Genomic DNA, 16,050 nt, shown 5'->3' on the forward strand with positions numbered 1-16,050 from the left:
TTGGGGCATGCAGCATCTGGGATCTAGTTCCCTGACCAGGTATCAAACCGAGGTCCCTTGGATCGGGATCATGGAGTCTTAGCCATTGGACCACCAGGGAAGTCCCAGCTCATATTTTCTTGTGCTTTGTCTTTTACAGGACAGATGGCTCTATAAACACTACAAACTGTGCTCTCTGAAAGGGGAAAGAGAATGGACAATCTTTACTTGACAAGTATTTATTCAGCACCTGTTGTCTGTTGGACACTGTTCTAGAGGCTGGAGATTCAATGTGCAGGGATCAGGTGGTCTCTAGTGAGTGCCTGGGTAGCTGTGTGTGAACGAGGGTGCTTATGACTTGCTCAAAAGAGTGCCCTGGAGTTTATCTTACATGTTGTCCTGTATACAGTAGGCGTTTAACAAACATTGTCAATGACAGTAATGAGGATGGGGAATAGGAAAGTACAATGAATCTCAAACCAAGAGGCCTGATGACTCCAGGCAAGTCATTTTGGCCTCTTTGAGCTGCTTCATTTTGAAAATGGGAACAGTAATATCTCCCTTGCAGAGGGATTGTGAGAGTTTAGCAAGATAATGTCCCTGAAAGGGTGTGGTGTAGTAGCGGGCTGTAAGAAACTCTCTGGAGGAATGTCTGCAAGGCTGGAGCTGGGGGCTGGAGCTAGGGGCAGGGGCAGAGGACAGGGAAGCAGCAGGAGCCAAAGGGGTCATATGAACCCTTTTGGACTTTCTCCAAAGAGCTACAAGGGGCCCTGGAGGGTTCTAAGTGACAAGGCAGCTCGATTCTGCAACCACCCTCTGGCTGCAGCCAGGGCAGCAGCCCAGAGCTGGAAGGATAGCTGACAAGTTCGGCCCTAATGCAAATGATTTATGATGATGACCTATGCAAGGGAGCATGGCTGGAACAGAAGGCAGGGGGCACACCCAGCCGAGCGCATTCAATTCAGTTCAGTCACTTACTCATGTCTGAATCTTTAAATGAAAGTGAAAGTCGCTCTGTCGTGTCTGACTCTTTGCGACCCCATGGCCTATACAGTCCTTGGAATTCTCCAGGCCAGCATACTGGAGTGGGTTGCCTTTTCCTTCTCCAGGGGATCTTCCCAACCCAGGCATTGAACCCAGGTCTCCTGCATTGCAGGCGGATTCTTTACCAGCTGAGCCACAAGGGACCCTTTCAGTTCAGTTCAGTTCAGTTCAGTTCATTCGCTCAGTCGTGTCCGACTCTGTGACCCCACGAATCACAGCACGCCAGGCCTCCCTGTCCATCACCAGCTCCCGGAGTTCACTCAAACTCATGTCCATCGAGTCGGTGATGCCATCCATCCATCCCATTCTCTGTTGTCCCCGTCTCCTCCCGCCCCCAATCCCTCCCAGCGTCAGAGTCTTTTCCAGTGAGTCAACTCGTCGCCCCTTTAGGAGGTATTAATATAATTAGCAGCACTTGGGGGTGGTGACATAAGGGGGAGATGAAGGAGCTGTTCACATGCAGTGGAGGTAAGCTGGTGCTTGTGCAGCTGGGTGGAGAGTGGTGCCTCCAACCTGAGCTGGGGGGTAAAGAGGAGGAATGAGTTTGTGTGGCAAAGGGCGGAGTTAACCTCACACACAGGGGTCTGCAGGCTGAGCCCAGCGGGGTGTCCAGGAGCTGACACCAAGTCAACAAGCCTGTGCTTCTCCAGTGAGTCTGGAGTCAACGGGTCTGGGCTTGTGTCTCAGCCACGTGCCCTACTGATCACATCACGCGTGGTCCACGTACACTTCCTGGACTATGGGTGGATGAGATGGTTCTGGACCCATTCCGTCTCTACTCTAGTGGGAGGGGCATATAGCCAACATGTGACCGTTTTCCGAGATGGAGGCAAAGAGGGTGGACTGTGTTTGACAGTAGGGGGTGTGGGTGGTGCTGGTGCGACTTTATACAGAAGGGTCAAGGAAGACACTGAAAGGCAGGTGACCATTTCAAATCAGGAAGAGGTGACATGTGAGATCAGGTTGGAAGAACAAGAGCCCTCAGGCAAGTCACGTCGTCTCCTGGAGCCTCAGTTTCAGTGGTGTTTTCTTTCTAGATAAATGATGCTGTCTATCAATGCAATTCTAAAGTTCTGTAAATGTTTGTGGGCACGGCACTGTTTATGAATAACAGTTGAGGTGTGGGAAGGTTTGTGCCCTGTCCTAATGTCCTTGATGATACCACAAGGAAGGAAGAACATTTTCTTGCTGTCCAGGAGTCTCTTTGAATCAGAGGTCTTGGTCTGGTGAAGGAGTCAGGCCCCAAATTCAATCCTCTAACCCCCAACTCCACCTCCTCCAGGACTGAGGGCTGGGGGTGGGGATGGAGACACAGGCTGCACTGCACTTTGTGGCCACAAGAGGGCTCGCAGCTCACAAACTTTCCCTCTAATGAATCTTCCTTGTTCTCTTTTGACAGTTTCGCTGGATGGGGCCTGTCCTGGAATGTTTGAAACTGTTATTTGATGATGGACGAGCGTCAGACAATTATAAGCACTTCTATAATAGGTAAACATTAATTTTTTAGCATCTTAATTCTATAAATGTTTCAATGTGTTGCTCATGGGGAGCTATTCAACTGCAGATGGTTCAGTCCAAAGATTGCATTTGTCATTTTCTGGAGGTTTTCCTTTGAAATTAAATGTCCCCATTGAGTGGTTTCTTTCGCCGTCATCCTCAGCCAGCTGTTTGGTTCCATTCGTGGTGGTGATTGTTCTCTCCCCACCAGAGGCATGTTTGTGTTTTGATTTCGATGGCCAGATCTGCTAGGCTGTGGCGTGTGCATGCATGAATGACTTCTGCTTATGATTCGCTGTCTGACCCTGCCATGCCAAGCTGGAACTAAGCAAAAAGAGGGATGCCCCACAAAGGGAGCTGTGGGAGCTGGGAAGGCTTATCACTGCACAGGGGAGTTCACGCTGAGATTTCCAGGTCGGCACAAGCAGAGGCTGAAGAACTGGATGCAGGGCCAGCCTTTGCACAGATGAGAAAAATTCCAAGGTCGTGGTGCCTTCTTCTGTTGATAGGAGGTCAGCACATGGCCATGAACGTGCCCCTCCAGAGGGTACTTTCCTGATGCCGTTCCTCTGAGCGTTGGTCACACAGAGGATGGTGGGCCCAAGGGGACCTTCAGGGGAGAATTTTGCAGCCCACTGACTCCAGGAGCACTTGGTCATCATCCTCAGCCACTGGATGGTGAGGAGGCACGGGGATCTCAAGTATTAAACCCTCCGGAGTCGAGGGAACCTTTTCACAAGGCTGGTGGTACTGGTACTCAGTCATTAAAACAGATACATCTACTCGTAGAGGCAAGTGGGTTTGCCCCTATATTGGATCCCTCGCCAACTGTTTTTATTCCAGGCTTGTTAGTCTTCAGGATCTCCACTGACCTGGCACGTCGTGTATCTGTTCAAGTCAGCCTCGGCAACTGTTGCGCATGGCGTGGATTTGGGAGGAAAAGGAAGGGCATCCTGTGTTGTGTGAATCTTGATGCCAGAGATCCTAGAAGCTGAATGAGGGTTTGTCCCTGGTCCAGACTCAGCCATCCCAGTGCCCCCGGCTGAGAAGATGACGCACCAGTGGAGGGAACTGAGAGATGACTCAGAGCCAAGGGTAGCTGAGTCGGGGACGCGGCACAGCAGAAGGTCCAGGGAGAGTCCTGACCGATTGTTCTCTGGGGAGTGGCCACAGTGTATTTCTTGTTGCTTGGATCGCTCTTGTCTGGTTCTTTGTCTTTTCTGTTGGTGTTATAAAATCCATCCAAAGAATTGCTGTTAAGAACTTTGTTTCTTTTCTTTACTGAAACTCTTGATTCATGTAGCTGTTGAGAGAGCAAGCAGCTCACCCTCTTCACTTTCAGTTCTTTTGTTTTCCTCGGAGACTGAATTTTCTTTTCCTGAATGCCTTGTGGGCCCAGATTCCACATTATTATTTTTTTTTTTCATCTCATGCAAATCATTTCCTGAAGCTAAAATAACTGCACTTTCCCAGCACTCAGCGGACCTTCCGGCCAATGCCACTCCTGCTCTCCCTGGACAACTGCTGTCCCTTTTTCCTAGTGCTGGGGATGGTGGATTTTCTGGTCAGTCCCTGGGTTCAACTCCAGCCTCTGCTATATTTACTCTGTGTGACTTCAGATCCAGAGTTTAATTTCCTGGTGTCTCAAATTCCTCATGTTAAAAATAGGCATAATAATTATCTATAGCTTATACAGTTGTAATAAGAATTAAATGTGTGAAGACTTTATGTAAAGTGTCTAGGCCAGTCCTTGGTACACAGTGAGTACTCAATTGATTGCAAAAACTATTATTATTGCCTTTGTTGATCTGTTAGGAGGGTGGGTGGGAGGGTGGATGTAGCAAGTTCAGCACAGTTCCTGGCACTTCCTGGGTGCTCAGCTGTGTGGTTATCATTCTTGTCTTCCATCCGATGGACTCTTTCTTATCCTCAGCTGTGTTTCAACCTACATGTGACCTAACTTGCTGACCTCAGCTGTTGTCAGTCAGCAAATGTCGTAAACTCCCTTGCTGTTGGGGGTGTGTGAGTGTGTGCTCAGTCGTGTCCTACTCGTTGTGACCCCAGGGACTGTAGCCTGCCAGGCTTCTCTGTCCTTGGGATTTTCCAGGCAAGAATACTGGAGTGGGTAGCCATTTCCTTCCCCAGGAGATCTTCCCAACCCAGGGATTGAACTGGGGTCTCCTGCATCTCCTGCATTGGCAGGCGGATTCTTTCCCACAAAGCCAGCTTAGCCCAAAGGACCAAGTGAGAAGAATGAAGAGAGGTAGGTTAGGGTTAGGAATTCAGATGCCATAACAAAAGAGCCTTTGAATCAATGAGAGCTCTCCTTGGCCGGTAGCACTTCCCTTGGGATTACCCGGCGATTCCCCTTTAATGAGAAAAATCAGTTCACAGAAACTTGGAGAGTTGTTGTTATAGGGTCAGATCCCAGTCCTTGGTCAGCACTACTGGTTGACTGGGCTTTGTGTTAGTTTTCCCTGATTTCTTCATGCTTATTTTCTTTCCATCTCTTCTTGCCTTTGGATTTAGTACAGATTGGGTTGGAAGATTCCAGCCTGTGTGGAAGGGTTTGAGGGAAAGGTTTGTGTCCAGATACAGGGGAGTAGCACGTTTTCAAGGCTGGCCACGGTGACCACAGGAGGACAGAGGCCTCGGCAGGTGGCAGAGGGGAAGACCCGGGACCTGGGCTCTGCCCAGGATGGTCCCATCTTCCTCCGCATCCCCCATCCCTGTTTATCGGGTCCTCCGTGAACCCCATCCCCTCCCCTGGCCACTGTCTTCACATACTTCCTGGGGAGGAGAAGAGTCTGGCTGGCAGGGTCTATCGAAAGCACCATCTCTGCATTCTAGGGATCTTGAAAGTCGGGGATGCTGATGCTCTAGGCTAATAGGCCAGTGGGGAAAGAGTTTGGCCAGACAGGCTCCTAGTTTTGTTTTTTTTTTAAGTTGGAAGTTAACTGCTTTACAGTGCTGTGTTGGTTTCTGCTCTACAACAGTGTGGATCGGTTCTCAGTATATATATGTATATATATGTCTGTGTATCTATATATCTCCTCCCTCTGGAGCTTCTCTCCCACCCCCCATCCCAGTCCCACCCCATCTAGGTCAGGCACATATTTTGAACAAAATGGAATCTTCTACAGTCTTTGCCTGGGTATTCTCTGAGAATTCCCACCCATAACGCAGTCCTTCTCCTTTTAAAATATTCCTTAACACAGGCTGTTGCACCCATAAAGATGACCAAAGTGATAAATACTAGCACAAACATATCTTGAGTATTTGTCATGTTCTATGTGCTGTCAGCATTCTGGATGCATAGTTTCCATTTAATCCAGGTAACATCAAGTCTTGTTATTCCCATCTTACAGGAAACTGAGATTTACAGAGGCAAATGGCCTAAAACCATACAGGCAGTACAATGTAGGACCAGTATTTAATCCCAGATAAACTCTTAAAAACCTAACTCATAGTAAGAAATGGACGTTATTTTTTTATTAGTGTATGCATGGTATTTGGTTATCTTTTTCTAGACTACTTTTCTTAAATTCAGAGAATTGTTAAAGCACAGAACACAGGGCTCTAGTCCCCAGTTTTTGATTCAGTAGCTCTGGGGTGGGACAGAGAATTCGTCCTAACATGTTCTTGGGTGATACTGCTCCTGTTGGTCAGACACCACATATTGATAACTATGCTCCTAGACCAGCTGATGCTGTGTGTTGACTGGAGATATTCGGCTGTAAAGGTGTTGTCAACTTAGACTCAGCTTGCATGGATTCACATGTGACTAGGGCTAAGATGTCAGTCTGCACCAACAAAGGAAAGATCTTTCCAGTGAATCCACAGCATGCACAGATATGAAGAAGAGGTTTAAGCTATAAGAAAAGAAACTAGAAAGGTGGGCTGAGTACAAGGCGATAATTTGTCAGCAGGTTGTTTCCTTAAAAGATGCCCTCAGCTGTGCACTTGGTGGCCTTAGGTAGCACTGGCACACAGGATGGGAAGCTGCTTGTTCTCCAGTTCTCGTTCAGCCCCAGCAGTACCAGCGAGAAAGCTTCAGTTCTGTGCCTTTTCCTTTAACACCTCTCAAAGGTGCGCTTCCATTTCCCCTTTCAACAAAGCCTCAGGATAGGGAACAGTAACCAGAATTTAGTACCCTCTGTGTTGTGATTGATGTGCTTTATTTTGCCTGCAATTCATATATCCCCTATTTAAACAGCTTGGTACAGATTGCGAAGATAGACCATCTTGGCTTGAATCGGTTCTGCCAGTTAACGGCTGTGGGCGAGTTCTGAACTTCTCTGTGCTTCGCCTGTCCCACTTTCAAATGAGGGTGAGGAGTCTCTAGGGCTTCCCAGGTGGTGCGAGTGGTAAAGAATCGGCCTGCTCATGCAGGAGTTGCAAGGGATGCGGGTTCGATCCCTGGATCAGGAGGATCCTGGAGAAGGAATGGCCGCCCGCTCCAGTGTTCTCGCCTGGAACATCCCACGGACACAGGAGACCAGCAGGCTACAGTCCATGGGGTCGCAAAGAGTCAGACACAACTGAGCACAGAGTCTCTGCTTCAGGGTTTTTTATAAGAATTGAATGAGTTAATATTTATAAAGCACTTAGAAGTTTTCTGGAACAGAAAGTGCTACATAAGTACTTATAAATAAATGAGTAAATAATTCACAGAGCTCTGAAAAGTATTGTCTTAAAGTAGCGGTCCCCAACCTTTTTGGCACAAGGGATGGGTTTCCTAGGAGGAAAATTTTCCATGGGCTGGGGGTGGGGGTGGGGGTGGGGATGGTTTTGGAATGATTCAAGCACATTATGTTCATTGTGCACTTTATTTCTATTATTATCACATCCGCGCCTCCTCAGATCATCAGGCATTAGATCTGAGAGGCTGGAGACCCCTGTGTTAAAGCAATAAAAGGGCAGAGAGGGTGTGCTGGAAACTGACACTGCCTTGCCCCTCTCAGCCCGTACCAGACAGCATAGGTCCCTGGTGGCCACAAGCAATGGTTGAGACTGAGTACTTAAGACCAAGATCCGTTTGCTCACCCTGGTACTGCCACTCCAGCAGGCCTGGAAAGGGGCTCTGGTTGAATGAGGTGCAGCCTGGCAGCAGTTCTGGTCACGGCAGTGCCCACAGTGGTGAGGCCAGTCGGAGGCTGAAGGAGGGCAGTTGAGGCTCCTGCCCAGACTGGCCATTACATTTTTGTACTTATTAAGTAAAGGTGCTGAGAGCACAGTGTCTGCTGTCCACTCAAAGTCAACCAGTGAGGCTGTCTGAGGATGCTGGACGTGGAGGGCTGGGGCCATGAGGCCTATAGGAGAGGCACCTGGGTTGGGCCTCAAGTAGGTGAGGCCCTGGGCTCTTGTATCTGCCCTCCCTAGCTAGCCTTTTGACGTGCAGCCCTTCTGAGCAAATTCAGCTGTCTTGTCCACCAGTCTAGCCTTCCCTTAGTTACCTGGGACCTTGTGAAATATTCTAAAAAGTGGGTTCAGGGCCAGCACCCCAGAGATTCTGACTCAGTGGGGCATCTACATCTTTAATCAGCACATTTGCGATTCTAATACAGACAGTTCATGGAACCCACTTTTGGAAATTCTACTTCTGTCTTTTTAAAGGGGGATGTGACTTTGTCTTTATTGTTTTAGAACTTTCTGTGTAATTTTTTTTTTTGCTGGCACCAAGTCCCCTTTGAAAGGAAGAAAGTGAAAAAAGTGCTGCCAGATAGATATGCGTGATGGCATTAAAGGATGAATTTATGAAGTGCAGAGAGCTTTGAAAACATTTAGTCATTTTCTCCATTTGACCTTTTCATTCCTTGCATATTGTGAAAAATTAGATAAATTGCTCTGAGGTCATTAAGCAGAAAGTTATGTGCCTAAAATCTTCAGCCAGAAAGCAATCAGAGCTTTTACCATGCTGTATTAAAAAGTGTAACCCAACGTGAGTCTCTGTGACAACCTTTTGAAACAGGAAGGCTGCAATGTTGGTGTTAGGATGCTGCAATCAGTGCTGTTTGTTTCTCTTGTTTTTTGTTTATTTGTTATATCCAGTAAAAAGTGTACTCCATGGCACTTCTAACTTAGCAAAAGTCAGTTTCTGAAAAAGAACACCTTGTCAGGCACAGAGAAGATGAAGAGAAAATGCAGAGGAGAATGGGAATGAGAACAAAATGGTAAACAATATGAATTTTGTGGGATGGTGTGAATCGGTGCTCTGCATGGCTCTTTGGTTGGTGGAAAAACAACACGATGGGAAATTCTTCCAGCAGGGGATTTTTTTCATCACTGTGGTTAAAGAGAAATAACGTAAAATTTACCAGTTTTAAGTGTATAGTTTTGTGGCATTCAGTGTGCTCTCATTGTTTAATAACCATCACCACCAACCATCTGCAGAAAGTTTTCATCCTTCCAAACTGAAACTCCATGCCCATTAAATCCTAACATACCATTCTCCTCCCCACCCCCAGACCATGCCACTGTCTTCTCTGTTGCAGGGAGAAGCCAATTCTGACTCCATGGTGAGACTGTTTCTTTGACTTGCTTTCTGCTGCTTTTGTCATTATGATCATACGTAATGTCCTGCCTCAGAGAATCCTGCCCCTTCTCCCTGACCCTTCCATGTTGGCTCAGATGGTAAAGAATCCACCTGCAATACAGGAGACCTGGAGTCAATCCCTGGGTTGGAAAGATCCCCTGGAGGAGAGCATGGCAACCCACTCTAGTATTCTTGCCTGGAGCATCCCCATGGACAGAGGAGCCTGGGGGGCTACAGTCCCTGAGGTCGCAAAGAATCGGACACAACTGAGCAACTAAGCACTCCCTGACCCTTAAACTAAAGTGCCTTTGTTCATAAGCCTGTCCACCTGTAGACTGCAGGAAAAAAGAAATCCAACCCCCTAGGGGAGGATTCTAGGAGATACTAGCAAGATTAAATGTCCTTTTTACTGTTTTATCACCTCCCCCATCTCTGATCCATAAAATAACCTGGCATCCAAACCTCGACAAGATGGTTATTTTGAGACACTAGTCTGCCATCTTCTCAGTCAGCTGGCTTTCCAAATAAAATCATATTCCTCGCCTCAACACCTCCTCTTGGATTCATTGGCCTAGAGCGCGGCAAGCAGAATGAGCTTGGACTCGGTAATATCTCCATGGATTTGACTCCTCCAGGTCCCTCTTATGATGAATGGAATCATATAATGCTTATCTTCTTGTGTTGGCTTATTCCACTTTGCATAATGTCCTCAAGATTCATCCATGTTGTAGCAGCTGTCAGCATTTCCTTCTTCCAAAGGCTGAATAAAATTCCATTTTATGTTTGATCATACTTTGTTTATCCATTCCTCTATCTGTGGATCTGTGGACACTTGGATTGCTTCCATCTTTTGGCTATTCTGAATAATGCTGCTGTAAACATTGGTGCACAAGTCCTTCAGCAGGGGATTTTAATAATAAAAAGCAATGACCCTTTCCCACCTTTCCCTGCCAAGTCTGGTCTGATACTCCAGAACTGGCATGGCTCCTGCTGCTTGAGTGACACTCAGCTTGAGATGCACTGAGTGGATGGTTGAAACCCTGGAATCACTGGCCAAGCTCTTCATAATTCCTCTGGAGGCTGAGTTTACTCTTGCAGTCCATCAGTTTAGAAGTTCTCACATTTTCTCCCACAAGGGACATGCTTCATAAATCTTTTGGGCAGAGTTCTTTTTAACTGAATGCAACTGAAAAGTTCCACGAGGTGATTTGAAATCACAGAAAATAATGATGAGGGCGGGATGGAAGATGAGAACATTGTCAGCATCAAACTTCTGTGTTAAATGTTGCTTCTAGTCTGTGTGTTGCATTTGTGTTGTTTCCAGTGTGTCATTGCAGAGGTGGTTAAACCAGGGTAGAGCAGAAGAGAACTTCTGGTAAATTTCGTTTAATGTCAGGTGAGAGGCAGGTTTGTGTGTGTGTTAGTCACTCAGTCATGTCTGACTCTTTGCAACCCCTTAGACTATAGACCCCAGGCTCCTCTGTCCCTGGGATTCTCCAGGCAAGAATACTGGAGTGGGTAGCCATTCCCTTCTTTAAGGAACCTTCCCGACCCAGAGATCAAATCTGGGTCTTCTGCATTGCCAGCAGATTCCTTACCATCTGAGCCACAAGGGAAGCCTGAGAGGCAGGTGCTGCTATTGTCTGACAGGTTTATAATGTGGATTTAAGAGTCACTAGGCAGCATGACCAGAACCACAGAGGCAGCAGCTTGTAAGAACTGCACCCCGCCCCCCCGCCATGGACAAGGAGCGAACAGTTAGGTGAGAGTCGTGGTGTGACAGATGTCTATTTCCTAGGCTGTGACTGAAGGGAATGGTCTGCAGCCTATTCCCTTTGAAGGAGGTTTTCAAAGTTGTAGCCCTCTTGGGAGCAGCAGTGGGTGGTCAGACCAGAGCACTGCTTTAAAGGATGCTTCTTCCTTGGTTCTGGGTTCTTCCTTGGTTCTGGCCCCATCAGGCTGTCTCCGTCTCACTTCTCCTTTAAAACTGGCTGGCAGAAGCCCTCCCATGCAGTGCTTCCTAGGAGGTCAGACTGTTTTCAGATTCAGTTTTTGCAAAGGGCTTTGAAGATAAAAGGAGGTGCTTTCTCTTCATGCGGCTCCCCCTTAATTTAATCTGGTCTTGCAGCCTCTCCGAAAAACTGGTTCTCGTCCTGTTCCCATAGGGGTGTCCTGAGCTGTCAGCTGAGATGCTGCTGGGCCTGCCCTCACAGCCCTCCTCCTCCTGAGTGTGGCCTTGCTAACCCCACCTACCCACAAAGCCATACTGTTTTCCTCCCAAAATGATCCCCTTGGCCCTTCAGCCCTTTCCTGCCCTCTGTTCCAGACTCGTCATGTTGGCTTAGAAATTCTGCGATGGGGAACTCAGCTCTGCCAGGTCACGGAGAATCAGATCATTGAGACAGACTCTTCCAAAGAACAAACCTGGACGTGGCTTATGACTGTTATTGGAAGTCTTTCAGAAACTTCATAGCATCCTTAGGTTCTGTTTGGGAGGTACTGCACATCATTTAATCTTTATATGATTATTTGAGGTGGGTGTTTGTCATTGGGCAGAGCTGTTCTACAGTGAGATTCATCCATCATCCCTGAGTGCTGGCACGGAGCGGCCACACATGTGCCTGACATTTTCTGTTTCTAGTCTGCTATGGAATAGAAATCAGAGTAACCAACTAGTTAACATCATACATGAGAGTGAGTGAGACTGAAATTCCATGGCATGATAAGGGGCGAAGAGTGTGAAGTCAGACAGCTCCAGGTTCAAGTGCTGTAGTTGATTGTATTGACCGATGGCATCATGAGCTAGCTCTTTAATCTCTCCAAGCTTCAGTTTCCGTTCCGTTCCGTCGCTCAGTCGTGTCCGACTCTTTGTGACCCCCTGGACTGTAGCCTACCAGGCTTCTCCGTCCATGGGATTCTCCAGGCAAGAATACTGGAGTGGGTTACTGTTTCCTTCTCCAGGGGATCTTCTCGACCCAGGGATCGAACCCGGGTCTCCCACATTGGAGGCAGACACTTTAACCTCTGAGCCACTCAGTTTACTCATCTGTAAAATGGGCACAGGAGTGGGTTGCCACTCACCACATTTCCTTCTTCACAGGATCTTTCTGACCCAGAGATCAAACCCATGTCTCCTGCAGTGGCAGGCAGGTTCTTTACCACTGAGCCACCTGGGAAGCCCTTTTCACACAGGCACAGAGTTACAAATCTAACAATGTTTTTTCCTTCTAGATTTGGCATTTTATTTTATTTTTTGGACCTTAAAAATTGGAATATAATTGCTTTCCAAAGTTGTGTTAGTTTCTACAGTACAGCATCATGATCAGTCATATGGATACATAAATCCTATCCATCTTGAGCCTCCCTTCCACTCTCCCCATCCCACCCCTCTAGGTCATCATAGAGCACTGAGCTGAACTCCCTACAGCAGCTTCTCGCGGTCTATTTTACACATAGTAGTCGCATTATCAGAGAAGGCAATGGCAAGCCACTCCAGTGTTCTTGCCTGGAGAATCCCAGGGACGGGGGAGCCTGGTGGGCTGCCGTCTATGGCGTCGCACAGAGTCGGACATGACTGAAGTGACTTAGCAGCAGCAGCAGCAGTCGCATTATCAATGGGCTTTTAAGATCTCACCTTGCAATCACAGTATGCAATCTTCAGTTAAACTCCCGAAAGCATGAGAAATGGGTAGTGATTATTTTCAGACTGACAAGGTCTAATCACCAACAAGGTCTAACAAGCACTTGATGGGGAAGGGGTCCTCGAGGGGAAATGACGCTTGTTGACTCAGATTGGAATTTGGCTCCTCACCCCTGCCCTGTCTTTGGACTCTGTCTTCTGCCCACCGTTCTCACAATGGGAGCTGTTTTCAAGGTCACAGCCTTCCGAGTCAGGCATTGTTGAGACCATCTGGATAGTGCACGTGACTGAACCCTGTTAAGGCTTCTGCACAAACTTTTAAGACTCTGGTGAGTGGGTATAGAGATAAACTCATCTTGTGTGGTGTTGGAGAAGACTCTTGAGAGTCCCTTGGGCTGCAAGGAGATCTAACCAGTCCGTCCTAAAGGAAATCAGTCCTGAATATTCATTGGAAGGACTGATGCTGAAGCTGAAACTCCAATACTTTGGCCACCTGATGTAAAGAACTGACTCATTGGAAAAGACCCTGATGCTGGGAAAGACTGAAGGCAGGAGGAGAAGGGGACGACAGAGGATGAGATGGTTGGATGACATCAGCAACTCGATGGACATGAGTTTGAGCAAGCTCTGGGAGTTGGTGATGGACAGGGAAGCCTGGTGTGCTGCAGTCCATGGGGTCACAAAGAGTCAGACATGACGGAGTGACTGAACTGAACTGACCACTCAAGACAAGCCTCGTAAGTTCATTTGCTTATTAAACCTGCCACCTACCCATCTGGCTTCCTTGGGGGCTTAGTGGTAAAGAACTTACCCGCTAAGCAGGAGATGTGAGCTTGATCCCTGGATTGGGAAGATCCTTTGGAGCAGAAAATGGCAACCCACTCTAATATTCTTGCCAGGGACATCCCATGGACAGAGGAGCCTGGTGGGCTACAGTCCATGGGGTTGTAAAGAGTCAGACACAACTTAGGACTAAACAACAATGATAGCCCATCTGGAGAAGCCTGCCTCTCTCCTGGCCCTCTGTGTGTGGGAGCCAGTTTCAAGTTCACCTGAGAAGCACCCCAGATTTAAACCATTTTCCATTCTGGAGATCAAGCAAGAAGCAGCAGAACCCTTTGAGAAAAGCAGTACCTCTCCTGGCCCAGCATACAGGGTTACCTTGGTGAAACGGCTGCATCGTGTGCGTGGCATGAAGGCCCTTCCGTTCACCTGTGGTGGCACTGCTGACTGCTTCAAACTGATAAGGGCAGGCTCCGGGCAGGCCGTGGTGTCCTCATTTGTGCATTAGAGGCGAAGAAATGTGCAGAAGCTGACTTTTTAAAACAACCCACCAGAGTGCAGTGGTGCCTAATTGGTGCCACCTTCCTATGAAGGTCAGGCCAACACAGAGATGGAAGATGCGTTCTTTCCCAAAGTTCGCACAAAAATGAGTTCTTGAGGCTGTACCAGTTCATGCTCTAGCAATCTTGGATATGTTAAGATTTAGTATGCCACCCCAGTAGGTGTGTGTTCTTTTTTTTTTACAGTTTTTAAGGTGCTTTAAATATATTTTAAAACAGCACCCATTTGATTACAGCACCTTGAAGCAGAGCCAGGTTCGAAACCACCATATTCTGGTGTTTAGCCTGTAAAACTCCCGGCCCCTCGCTCTTCCAGTCTGCAGTGCCTGCAGCTTTGCTTTCCCAGCATGGCCATGTCCCACGCATGGTACGCAGCACTCACATGCTTCATCTCTCTGGGCACCGCAGATGCTCTGTGAGGCAGATATAATTACCATCGCCTTTTTATAGGGAAAGAGGCACAGAGAGGTTAAGTCATTTGTTCAAGATCACACAGTGAAACAGAGGCAGAGCTGGGGTTCAAATCTATCTTCCAACTCCAAGCTGTGCCTCATTCATTTCACAAATGTGTTAACTGTTCCTAATGGCATGGATGAGGCAAGGCTGAAAATAAGGGACTTTCGCCTGCAATGTGGGAGACCTGGGTTCGATCCCTGGGTTGGGAAGATCCCCTGCTGAAGGGAAGGGCGCCCCACTCCAGTATTCTGGCCTGGAGAATTCCACGGACTGTATAGTCCATGGGGTCTCAAAGAGTTGGACACAACTGAGCGACTGTCACTTCACTTCCTCTTGGAAGAAGATATCTTTTATCTTCACAGTGTTGGTAGGACTCAGTAAAAATTGGCGAAGAATCACGTACAGTCATGTTCCCTACTTTTACAACAAGTCATTCAGTGGGTAGCATATATAGCACCTGTCACCCACAGAGATCCAACTTCTCCAAATTTTCATCTATTACCAGTAGATTTTTGTGTTTGCAATGAAAAAAAAAAAAAACCCAGTGCGGTTGTTGCTTGTGCAGGCCCATCCCCTGTGGGGTGTTTCTCTTAGTGAATGGCTGAACCACTCATCTGCCCATCCCCCTATCCAGGGGCTCCTGCTCTGGAGATGCCGTTAGTGATTATAGGGCTGTCTGGCTGTCCTGCCTGGTGGGACCACTGAGCCTCTGGCCTGGTATTGACTTTCTGCTTCAGCTCACAAGGACAAAACCGAAGGAACACTTCTGGGCTGTTGGCATCTCTATTTTGCTTTCGCTCTGTGCAGATTGAGGGCATTGTGGTTGTCTAGCTCTACTAATGATGAACTCGGAAGGGAGGGAGGACCATCGCCTTACTACCTGGACAAAGGCTGGGAAGGGGGTGGTATGGCACCATTCTCATTAGCACCCTTGGCATGGAGAAGGGGAAAACATCTTGTGAATATCACTTATTATTCAGGTGTCAGAACATCTTGTGTCCTGGAAAGTTATAAAACAGGCCTGTGAATTGAATAAGGAGATGCGCTTCAGGTAAAGTGGGAAGGGGCCAGATTTGTCCTGGTGACAGCACTTTCTCCTGTTCGCTGCTGAGGGTTCCTGGTCATGCACGTGCACCACTAGAGGCTCTGAGAGGGAGTCATTCTGGAATGGAATTTTATTCTACAACTGATAGACGGACAAAATAGTCACTCTCAACGATCCCTGCCAGCGTCAGTGCCATCGAATGCAGTGCTTATTCATGAGCTTTTTGCTTTGTGGATGTTGATCTCGCTCAATAAACCTCTGTGGCCCCTACACCTCTGTGTCCTACACATATCCCTTACCAGCGCATGGAACATGGCAGATATTTGGCAAACATCTCCATGACAAAAAAAAAAAAAAAAAAATCCCAAGCAAACTGTCTTAACCAAAACCAAGAATGCTGTGGCTTAGAGAACTCAAAAGTCTAAGTGTTAGTAGCTTTAGGCATAACTTCCCCCAGGGCCCCTTACAATGTCAATGGGGCCTGAGCTCTCTAAACCTTATCCCTTCTCTT

The 16,050-nt window shown here is 47.6% G+C and overlaps 1 protein-coding gene across 1 annotated transcript in view; it reads left to right on the forward strand.

The window, feature by feature from the left end:
- Nucleotides 1-2,422: 2,422 nt before the first annotated feature.
- Nucleotides 2,423-16,050, forward strand: part of PLPP4 (phospholipid phosphatase 4) — a 167,818-nt gene continuing 154,190 nt past the window's right edge. Inside the window, exon 1 of the mRNA XM_088842539.1 lies at nucleotides 2,423-2,511. Coding sequence (XP_088698665.1) covers nucleotides 2,432-2,511 — 80 coding nt within the window. The 5' untranslated portion in view covers nucleotides 2,423-2,431. The remainder of the gene's footprint in view (nucleotides 2,512-16,050) is intronic.

The sequence above is a fragment of the Moschus berezovskii genome, chromosome 12 (genome assembly GCF_049115385.1).
Source record: "Moschus berezovskii isolate FMDL1 chromosome 12, NW_MosBer_1.0, whole genome shotgun sequence".
NCBI lineage: Eukaryota > Metazoa > Chordata > Mammalia > Artiodactyla > Moschidae > Moschus > Moschus berezovskii.